At 36.1% G+C, this 11,741-nt stretch overlaps 1 protein-coding gene across 4 annotated transcripts in view; it reads left to right on the top strand.

The window, feature by feature from the left end:
• Positions 1 to 10,197, top strand: part of ELMOD2 (ELMO domain containing 2) — a 39,922-nt gene extending 29,725 nt beyond the window's left edge. For all 4 annotated transcript variants that reach the window (XM_073237015.1, XM_073237016.1, XM_073237014.1 and 1 more), the window contains exon 9: positions 6,411 to 10,197. In XM_073237015.1, coding sequence (XP_073093116.1) covers positions 6,411 to 6,556 — 146 coding nt within the window. In that variant the 3' untranslated portion in view covers positions 6,557 to 10,197. The remainder of the gene's footprint in view (positions 1 to 6,410) is intronic.
• The last annotated feature ends 1,544 nt before the right edge of the window (positions 10,198 to 11,741 follow it).

The raw sequence follows: 11,741 nt of genomic DNA, 5'->3' as shown, positions 1-11,741 counted from the left end.
TCTATTTTGAGCATTTTGAGGAACCTCCATACTGCGTTCCACAATGGTTGAACTAATTTACATTCCCACCAGCAGTGTAGGAGGGTTCCCCTTTCTCCACAACCTCGCCAACATTTCTTGTTGTTTGTCTTTTCGATGATGGCAATCCTTACTGGTGTGAGGTAATATCTCATTGTGGTTTTAATTTGCATTTCTCTGATGACAAGTGATGTGAAGCATCTTTTCATGTGTCTGTTGGTCATCTGAATTTCTTCTTTAGAGAACTATCTATTCAGCTCCTCTGCCCATTTTTTACTTGGATTATTTGCTTTTTGTTTGTTGAGGTGTGTGAGCTCTTTATATATTTTGGATGTCAACCCTTTGTCAGATCTGTCATTTATGAATATATTCTCCCATACTGTAGGATACCTATTAGTTCTATTGATGGTGTCTTTTGCTGTATAGAAACTTTTCAGCTTGATATAGTCCCATTTGTTCATTTTTGATTTTGTTTCCCTTGCCCGGGGAGATACGTTCAAGAAGAGGTCACTCATGTTTATGTCTAAGAGATTTTTGCCTATGTTTTTCCTAAGAGTTTTATGGTTTCATGACTTATATTCAGGTCTTTGATCCATTTTGAAATTACTTTTGTGTATAGGGTTAGACAGTGATCCAGTTTCATTCTCTTACATGTAGCTGTCCAGTTCTGCCAGCACCAGCTGTTAAAGAGACTGTCCTTTCCCCATTGTATGTCCATGGCTCCTTTATTGTATATTAATTGGCCATATATGTTTGGGTTAATGTCTGGAGTCTCTATTCTGTTCCACTGGTCTGTGGCTCTGTTTTTGTGCCAATACCAAATTGTCTTGATTACTGTGGCTTTGTAGTAGAGCTTGAAGTTGGGGAGTGAGATCCCCCCGACTTTATTCTTCCTTCTCAGGATTACATTAGCTATTCGGGGTCTTTGGTGTTTCCATATGAATTTTTGAACTCTTTGTTCCAGTTCATTGAAGAATGCTGTTGGTAGTTTGATAGGGATTGCATCAAATCTGTATATTAATTTGGGCAGGCTGGCCATTTTGACAATATTAATTCATCCTAGCCAGGAGCATGGGATGAGTTTCCATTTGTTAGTGACCTCTTTAATTTCTCTTAAGAGTGTCATATAATTTTCAGGGTATAGGTCTTTCACTTCCTTGGTTAGGTTTATTCCTATGTATTTTATTCTTTTTCATGCTATTGTGAATGGAATTGTCTTCCTGATTTCTCTTTCTATTAAATTATTGTTAGTGTATAGGAAAGCCACAGATTTCTGTGTGTTCATTTTGCATCCTGCAACGTTGCTAAATTCCAATATTAGCTCTAGTAGTTTCGGAGTGGAGTCTTTAGGGTTTTTTATGTACACTATCATGTCATCTGCAAATAGTGACAGTTTAACTTTTTTTTTTACCAATCTGGATTCCTTGTATTTCTTTGTTTTGTCTAATTGCCATGGCTAGGACCTCCAATACTATGTTGAATAACAGTGGAGAGAGTGGGCATCCCTATCTTGTTCCCAATCGCAGAGGAAAAGCTTTCAGCTTCTCACTGTTCAGTATGATGTTAGCTGTGGATTTATGATATATGGCCTTTATTATGTTGAGGTAGTTGCCCTCTATACACATTTTGTTGAGAGTTTTTATCATGAATGGATGTTGAATTTTGTTGAATGCTTTTTCAGCATCTATGGAGATGATCTTGTGGTTTTTGTCCTTCTTTTTGTTGATGTGGTGGATGATGTTGATCGACTTTCGAATGTTGCACCATCCTTGCATCCCTGGGATGAATCCCACTTGGTCATGGTGTACAATCCTTTTGATCTATTTTTGAATTCAGTTTGCTAATATTTTGTTGAGTATTTTTGCATCTACGTTCATCAGGGATATTGGTCTGTAGTTTTTTCGGTGGGGTTTTTGTCTGGTTTTGGTATTAGGGTGATGTTGGCTTCATAGAATGAGTTTGGGAGTATTCCCTTCTCTTCTATTTTTTGGAAAACTTTAAGAAGAATGGGTATTATATCTTCTCTGTATGTCTGATAAAATTCCAATGTAAATCCATCTGGCCCAGGGGATTTTTCTTGGGTAGTTTTTTGATTACCGCTTCAATTTCTTTGCTGGTAATTGGTTTGTTTAGATTTTGTGTTTCTTCCTTGGTCAATCTTGGAAGGTTGTATTTTTCTAGGAAGTTGTCCATTTCTTCTAGGTTTTCCAGCTTCTTAGCATATAGGTTTTCATAGCAGTCTCTAATAATTCTTTGTATTTCTGTGGGGTCTGTCATTATTTTTCCTTTCTCGTTTCTGATTCTGTTGATGTATGTTGACTCTCTTTTCCTCTTAATAAGTCTGGCTAGAGGCTTATCTATTTTGTTTATTTTCTCGAAGAACCAGCTCTTGGTTTCATTGATTTTTGCTATTGTTTTATTCTTCTCAATTTTATTTATTTCTTCTCTGATCTTTATTATGTCCCTCCTTCTGCTGACCTTAGGCCTCATTTGTTCTTCTTTTTCCAATTTTGATAATTGTGACATTAAACCATTCATTTGGGATTGTTCTTCCTTCTTTAAATATGCCTGGATTGCTGTATACTTTCCTCTTAAGACTGCTTTTGCTGTATCCCACAGTAGTTGGGGCTTTGTGTTCTTGTTGTCATTTGTTTCCATATATTGCTGGATCTCCATTTTAATTTGGTTATTGATCCATTGATTATTTAGGAGCATGTTGTTAAGCCTCCATGTGTTTGTGAGCCTTTTTGCTTTCTTTGTACAATTTATTCCTAGTGTTATGCCTTTGTGGTCTGAAAAGTTGGTTGGCAGGATTTCAATCTTTTGGAATTTATTGAGGGTCTTTTTGTGGCCTAGTATGTGGTCTATTCTGGAGAATGTTCCATGTGCACTTGAGAAGACTGTGTATCCTGTTGCTTTTGGATGTAGAGTTCTATAGATGTCTATTAGGTCCATCTGTTCTAGTGTGTTGTTCAGTGCCTCTGTGTCCTTGCTTATTTTCTGTCTGGTGCATCTGTCCTTTGGAGTGAGTGGTGTGTTGAAGTCTCCCAAAATGAATGCATTGCATTCTATTTCCTCCTTTAATTCTGTTAGTATTTGTTTCACATATGTTGGTGCTCCTGTATTGGGCGTATATATATTTATAATGGTTATATCCTCTTGTTTGACTGAGCCCTTTATCATTATGTAATGTCCTTTTTTATCTTTTGTTACTCTCTTTATTTTGCAGTCTATTTTGTCTGATACTAGTATTGCAACACCTGCTTTTTTCTCCTTGTTGTTTGCATGAAATATCTTTTTCCATCCCTGGACTTTATGTCTGTACATGTCTTTGGGTTTGAGGTGAGTCTCTTGTAAGCAGCATATGGATGGGTCTTGCTTTTAATCCATTCTATTACTCTGTGTCTTTTGTTTGGTGCATTCAGTCCATTTACATTTAGGGTGAGTATTGAAAGGTATGTACTTATTGCCATTGCAGGCTTTAAGTTTGTGGTTACCAAAGGTTCAAGGTTAGCTTCTTTACTATCTTACTGTTTAACTTAACTTGCTTATTGAGCTATTATAAACATGGTCTGATGATTCTTTATCTCTCTCCCTTTGTATTTCTCCTCCTCCATTCTTCATATGTTGGGTGTTTTGTCCTGTGCTGTTTTTAGGAGTGCTCCCACCTAGAGCAGTCCCTGTAAGATGCCCTGTAGAGGTGGTTTGTGGGAGGCAAATTCCCTCAACTTTTGCTTGTCTGGGAGTTGTTTTATCCCTCCTTCATATTTAAATGATAATCATGCTTGATACAGTATTCTTGGTTTGAGGCTCTTCTGTTTCATTGCATTAAATATATCATGCCATTCTCTTCTGGCCTGTAAGGTTTCTGTTGAGAAGTCTGATGATAGCCTGATGGGTTTTCCTTTGTAAGTGACCTTTTTTTTCTCTCTGGCTGCCTTTAATACTCTGTCCTTGTCTTTGATCTTTGCCATTTTAATTATTATGTGTCTTGTTGTTGCCCTCCTTGGATCCCTTGTCATGGGAGTTCTGTGTACCTCTGTGGTCTGAGAGGCCATTTCCTCCCCTAGTTTGGGGAAGTTTTCAGCAATTATTTCTTCAAAGACACTTTCTATCCCTTTTTCTCTCTCTTCTTCTTCTGGTACCCCTATAATGCAGATATTGTTCCATTTTGATTGGTCACACAGTTTTCTTAATATTCTTTCATTCTTGGAGATCCTTTTATCTCTCTCTGCATCAGCTTCTCTGCATTCCTGTTCTCTGTTTTCTAGTCCATTAATGGTCTCTTGCATCTCTTCCATTCTGCTTTGAAGTCCTTCCAGAGATTGTTTTATTTCTATATTCTCCCTCCTTAGTTCTTGCATATTTCTCTGCAAGTCCATCAGCATGGTTATGACTTTTGTTTTGAATTCTTTTTCAGGAAGATTGGTTAAATCTGTCTCCCCAGGTTCCTTCTCAGGGGAAGATGTAGAAGATGTCAAAGATGTCTGGGTTAATCTTGTCTGGATCCAATTTTTTTGCCTTTTCATGTTGATTGGTGTAGTGGTATACTATTGACTGGTCTGTCAGCTGGTACAGCCAAGACTTTTTCCACTTGCTCCTGGCCTTTCTTTACTGGGACAACTGTGATCCCTAGTGGCTTGTTTTGGGCAATTGCATGTAAACTGGTTCTCTGTATCTTGCCCAGCCGGTGTGGAGGAAGCTCCCTTACTGTGGGTGTGGCCAGCCTCAGGCTACTGCTCTGCTATGGCCGGGCTCCAGAGGGGTAATGGACGGGGAGGGGGTGCTGTTTGGCGGTTTTCCTCCATGAGGGGTCTCAGAGCTGTTGCCCAGGGGATTAGTGCACCTGGAGTTCCCTGGAATTTCCAGCTGCTGGACTGTGACCCGGGATGCTTCCATCTAGTTGTGGGGTCCCTGTCCCTTTAAGACTTTCAAAAAGCACTCGCTTTTCTTTGTCCCAGAGGCACCAGCTGCGGGACCGCTCACAGGTCTTACTGTCCTGTTTCCCTAGTTTCCAGCACCCCACGCATGCACTGTGTGTCTGCGCTCTGGTGCGGATGGCTAGGGCTGGGTGTTTAGCAGTCCTGGGCTCCCTCTCCCTCCCCGCTCCAAGTCCTCTCCTCCCGCCGGGAGCTGGGGTGAGGGGCCTCGGATCCCACCAGGCTGCAGCTTGTGTCTTACCCCTTTCACCAGGCACTACGTTTTCGCAGGTGTGGATGTAGTCTGGCTGTTGTCCTGTGTCTTCTGGTCTCTCTTTTAGGAATAGTTGTATTTGTTGTATTTTCAAAAATATATATGTTTTTGGGAGGAGATTCCCACTGTCCTACTCACACCACCATCTTGGCTCTGCTCCATGACTAATGTTTTAAAGTGGAATTTACATCTTTTTCATACTACGCGAGTATGATAGTCTTGCCGCACCTTTATGTAAAAACAGTGGCTTCCCCCCTACCCTACCATTTATCTGAAATAAGTCACTCTGTGCCTCCTCGAAAAGCTTTTCAGAAAGGGAAATGAGATTTTGTTAGAAACAAAGTCCAATTTATAACATAATAGAGACCACTTGCAAACTAATGGAATTTGGAATGGGTCATTTAACCTCTCTGCACCTCTGTTTCCTCTTTAGTGAGAAGGGAATGATTCCTATGGGATAAAATATATTAGTAACAGGAATCCCTGAAGCATAGGATTGCCATGCGTGCGAGTGAGTGAGCACATGGCGAGGCCCTGAGGTAGCATTTGTTAAATAATTAAATCAATGTATTTCATTGAATCCAAAAAGGGTTTAGGAGTGGTTTTAAATTAACATTTTTTTCTTGTGAGTACACCTATTTACATGGTTATTTTCATTGAATACTTCACATCTTGAAGGTTAAATTTAGCTATTGTAATGAGGATATTGAATAACAAAAATGTTAGGCTTATTTAGAGTTCATGTATTTTTAAAAAGAGAAGGTGCTGATAGCTCATTAAAAAAAGTAGAAACAAACTCTTAGATTTATAAATCAAATAGAAAACAGATTTGCTGTACTTGATCCTTACCCAACATTTTCTAGTAACTTTCATTTTTGTGTTTCAGGATTCTTTGGGGATAACTTTTTACCCCTATTCTCAAGGTATCTTTCAGCAGTATTTTATCTAATTTTGAGAGATTTTTATTGATTTTTGAGACAATAGTAAATGTACACTAAATACTTTATTGAAATTGCTGTTTGTTTTGAACATACAAAAATACTTCTTATAAAGTCCCTCAGGTTTCTAGTAATTTAAGCTGATTTCTGATAACTGTATCCTCATATGGAATTTAAAGGATGGTCATACTTTTAAAATGAGATGGTTCGGATGTGATTTCATTATTGAGCACTGTGTTTCTGTTTTATTTTTAACTGCAGGTTATCTTGTCTATGAATTTGACAAATTTTGGTTTGAAGAAAAGCCCGAAAGCATTATGTATTTCAACATGTATAGAGAGAAGTTTTTTGAAAAGATTAAAGGACTCTTACTGGACTATAATGTATCACTTACTTTAAAAATATGAGTCATCCATATTATCTTCTATTTCTACCACATTTTGCACACATAACAGAATTTATATGTTATAATAGAAATTATCTGATCAAGTACACTCCTTAAGTATAATTTCCTACAAAAATATTTCAGAAATTCTATTTAATAAAGCTAGTGGACAATCAGTGTATGTTTACAGTTGTTTATACACTGTCCTCCAAAGGTACCTTATCCTTCCAAAGACCCCACTCTGTCGAGTCATGTGAACTATGGTTTGGAACTCCGGACCTAGCCCATTTAGTGTAAAAGTACAGATAAGGTATTTGTATTAAATTGGTTGATTAAAATGTGTAAAAATCAGTTTACATTTTTATGTGTTTTGCTATCAAGTTGTGTCTTTTCAAACTCTATTACGATTTTTTTTGTTTTTTTCATTTAGAATGATTGTTTTTATTTTCTCCATCTTTTATTTCTAGGTTAATTAACGGAGAGTAGCTCTCCATGGATTTCCTTGTTTGCTTCTTAGTCACGTGTCATAGTGCTACTTCTGGGTACGTCAGAGAGGATGGAGGGTTGTGGCACTTTCTGGTTTCTCTAATTATTTAGCATAATAGATAATGAGAGAATGACAGTATTGGTGACTTTTTTGTTTTTAAACCACACTTTAAAATATCACAGTGTTATTTTAAAATTTAAAGACTTTTCTCATTGTTAATATTTGCTCTTTATCAGTTGTAGAAAAGAACCTTAGTGCTTGGTGTGAGGGCCTTCTCTGAGGCTTCTCTACCTCTGTGTGCTTATGAAAGGAGATGTGTTTGCTAAGAAAATTATGATCTTAGTCAAAAGACAGTTGCTTCTTCAATAAAGCTGTCTTTGAACTTAAATAAGAGGAAACCTTAAAGCTTTTGAAAAATCTTGGTTAAACATCATTGGTTTATTTTATTTACTATTAACTCTTGCTTCTCTTTGCTTTGACCCCTTCCATAGTATTTCTAGATAATGGTGTATGGACTCCATGGGTATTCCCTGAGTTAACAGTCTGTGAGATTTTAAAGTAGCCTGAGAATGGTGACTGTGCATTGTGCATGGCTTCATTCTTCTAAAATCTCAGGAGGGCAGCAAGTGCTGCCAAAGGTTATACAGTGATGAGATTCTAATGGGAACAATTTCGTCTTTGTGCATTTTAAACATTTGTACATGTAACAATGTTTATGAAGTTTAAAGATAGGTTCACCTGATTACTAAGATCTCCTTAAATCCTGCAGAAATTAGTCTCCTTAAATCCTACAGAAGCCAAACTTGCCAAAGACAAGAGTGGTGATAAAGATCCAACTGGAAAATTGGAAAATAACAAAGGCAGTTTTGTATAGCACATACATAAAGAGTGCATGCATTAGAATTATTTTCTCAACAAGATACAACTGTTTTTTAAAATTGGGTTCAATAGTGGTGGTTTAGCTTTTCAGTATTACCGGATTTTAAAAATTGGTTTCTTGTAGGAGACTTTTCAACCTTGGGGATATCTTTTTTTTTTTTTTTATAACTGTTTTCAATGCTTTATCATCCAGCTAGAGTTCTGTGAGATGTTGCAAAATCCTGATAAGGATCAGGTGTTAACCATTCAAGTTATTTTTATCGAGGTGTTTGCTATTAACAATAATGTTGTTCTTTTAATTTTCATGCTGAAAATACTTATCTTTATATTTTAATCTTTCAACAGCTAATGTCTTGAATTTTTTGAAACCTTTGTCATTCTGCTTAATAAGAGAATGATTCAAGTATTAAAGGGGAAACTTTAAGTAATTCAGTTTTTACTCCTTTAGAGAGAAAGAAAACTTTTTTTTATTAAGGTATTATTGATACACACTCTTATGAAGGTTTCACATGAAAAAACAATGTGGTTACTACATTTACCCATATTATCAAGTCACCCCCATTCCCCACTGCAGTCAGTGTCCATCAGTGTAGTAAGATGCCACAGATTCACCATTTGCCTTCTCTGTGTTACACTGTCTTCCCCTGTGACACCATGTGTACTAAACATAATACCCCTCAATCCCCTTCTCCCTACCTACCCACCCTCCCACACGCCTCCCGTTTGGTAACCGCAAAGTCTGTAAGTCTGCTGCTGTTTTGTTCCTTCAGTTTTGTTTCATTGTCATAATCCACAAATGAAGGAAATCATTTGGCAGTGTGAGAAAGAAAACTTTTTAATAATGTTTAAAAAATATCATTAGAAAATTTGTTCTTTGAATCCACCACTGTTGTACAATATAGGTATTGTTCTGTTTTTGTTTAAAATAATCAGTAACCATTTCAGGCAGTTCTATAGTGAATTGGTCTAAAAGCTACCAACAGAATCTAAGGTTTGATAGCCTGGAAGCCAAGCAGTGTGTCACCAGTTGTAAATTAGAACATAACATGAGCCTTCCCCCTTGTATGTGAGTGACATACATGAAAAAAAAGATAGGATAATTGTGTCTGCTGTCTTACTTTTCCTTGCTTTAAACATATGTATGTTAGAGTTTTATGTAGTCTTAAAACCCATATTTAGACTCTTGTTTCTGTAATAATTAATAAAATACCAAAGTAGTGATAGAATTGAAGTAGCAGAAAAATTATGTTTGTTTTAACATCAAAAAGTGAATCAGTGTTCAAGTGAATATTTGTATGTGCTAGATTAAAGAGAGTGTGCCAGTGACAAGAATAGTCTAAAAATATGATACAATCATTGTAGTTCAAATATGTTCTGAAAGACAATCTTTCAAATAATGGGAGAAATCAGGGGGTATCAGTGAACCTACACCAAACCTCTCTTTGTATATCAATAGGGTGGTATAGTTAGATGTGTATAATCAGTGGCCTACTGGCACCATTTTAGTGAAGAAAATAATCTTTTTCTTGAAAATGCTCATCCTGATTTTTTTTCTATTTTAAGATCTACTTGGATTTGTATGTATTTTTCTATTTGAAAATATGTGTACTCTTCATTTTTATTGCAATATTCATAGTTGTTTATGTACCATTTCCCCCTTTGCATTCAGTGAAATAGAGCTTGGTCAAAGATAAGCTCAAAGGAGGAAGTATTACTTGAGTGTGAAAAGTAGAATGCTCATTGCCAGAGCAGAAAGATCACACAATATCATGGCACAGAAGAGAAGAGGTTTGGCTTGTAGGACAATAATGTTTTCTGTCCTTCTTGAATCGATTAGGGACTGGCAGCTGTTTTCTCAGGATAATGGTCCACCCAACTTCCTATGCACAAGTCTGGGAGACTTAATTTCCATTTTCATATTTATGAATCTCTCTCCACACAGGCCGTTTTTTATGAAAATTAAAAGAATTGTTAAAAATCCGAGAGAAATCATAATTGAGCTTTTTACCCCTTGGCTTCAGTTTTTGACAAGAAAGGTTAATAATGTAGTACAGGTAGGGCCGTACTACTTCACTGTCACAGGGCGATTCTGTATTTCTGTTAAGCAGAGTATTTAAAAAATATTTAAGCATTGTCTTTCCCAGGAAGAAAATGTGCTGGTTGGCAACTTAAAAAAAATGAGTTCTGTCTACTTTGGATAAAGCAATTAACTTTTTATGTAAAAGCAATAGTTGAAATGTGATGTCGTTTTGTTTGGAATGTTGTGAGTAAATAAAAACATGTTGAAATTGTGATAAGCCTTTCTGTTAATACCTCTGCTCTCTCCCCACCCTCCCCGTCACTCAGTCAAGTGACTTATGTTCATGAAATGATGCTTTCCTTATTTAGTCTTTTATCCACTCTCCCCACCCGCCCTGTCCTACAAAGCATGGGACTTATTAATACTGCTCTACAGTATGTTTTTCAATTTCTCAACATGTCAGATACATGTGAATATTAAGACATAGCTTCCTTATTATATTTCTTTTTACAGCTGCAAAGCAATTCTCTGTGTGTATCTTATTTTTTTTCGCATTTATTATTTACATTTTATTCTTCATTTTTAAACTTTTTTTTTTTGAGAGGGCATCTCTCATTTATTGATCAAATGGTTGTTAACAACAATAAAATTCTGTATAGGGGACTCAATGCTCAATGCACAATCATTAATCCACCCCAAGCCTAATTCTCATCAGTCTCCAATCTTCTGAAGCATAACGAACAAGTTCTTACCTGGTGAACAAATTCTTACTGTGTATCTTATTTTGAACTAAACAAAAATTACTACATATGGAACTGGTCAGATACAGCTAAAGCACTACTTACTAAAGTTAGTACTAATTATAGCTTTAAATACGTATATTAGAAACAAAAAGAAGAGCTGAACATTAAAGACAAAGCAATCATCTCAATGAGTTTGATGAACAACAAAATAAACCTAAAGAAAATGGAGAAAGAAATTAAAGAAAAGAGCTTAGATGCACACCATAAAAAATATGCATAGAACAGGATCAACAAAAGCAAAACTTTGTTGCTTGAAAAGGCAATATGAATAAACCTTGGTGAGATGAATGAAGAATAAAAAAAGCAAATAATGATGTCAAGAATGTATATGAAAAATCACTATAGATCCTACAACTATTGAAAATCTATTAACCTCAAAAATTGAAAAGTTATATTAAATATAAAACTTTCTAGAAAACTTACCCAAATGAAACTGTACAGCAGGAAATAGGGAAGCAAAAAGTCCTAGAGCTATTAAGTGTATTCAGAATTAAAAATCTTTCCATAAAATATCTGCAGTTTTATATGGCTTACACCAGAGAGTTAACATATTTAAGAAGAAAATACCAGTTTTCACAATCCCTTCCAAACAAAGACTATATGCTCTGCAATTGATGAGGCTCTCATAATCTTGGCTAAAACTGAGCCAGGACATAATGAAAAAGAATAATTATATGCCAATGTCATTCTAGATGCAGTGATCCTAAACAAACTATCAGCATACTAAATCCAGAAATATATTTAACATTACATAATAATGAACTACATGTATAGATACTAGTTCCAATGTGTGATCAATCATAGCCCAGAATAAACAACTGTAAAATTTGCCACATGGACATCTGAAAATCACATGATAATCTTAACAGATGAAGGACAAGTATTTGATAAAAATTCAGCATCCATGTTAAAACTTTTAGCAAATGAGAAGTAGGGATTCCTTCATTTTACAAATGTATCTTCATCAACTGTAACCAATATATGTAATGGGGATCAGAACTAAGAAAAACTGTCACCA

This window comes from Manis javanica, chromosome 5, assembly GCF_040802235.1.
Source record: "Manis javanica isolate MJ-LG chromosome 5, MJ_LKY, whole genome shotgun sequence".
NCBI classification, from domain to species: Eukaryota; Metazoa; Chordata; class Mammalia; order Pholidota; family Manidae; genus Manis; species Manis javanica.
The sequence above is the reverse complement of the archived record's forward strand: the minus strand, read 5'-3'. Positions and strand labels throughout refer to the sequence as shown.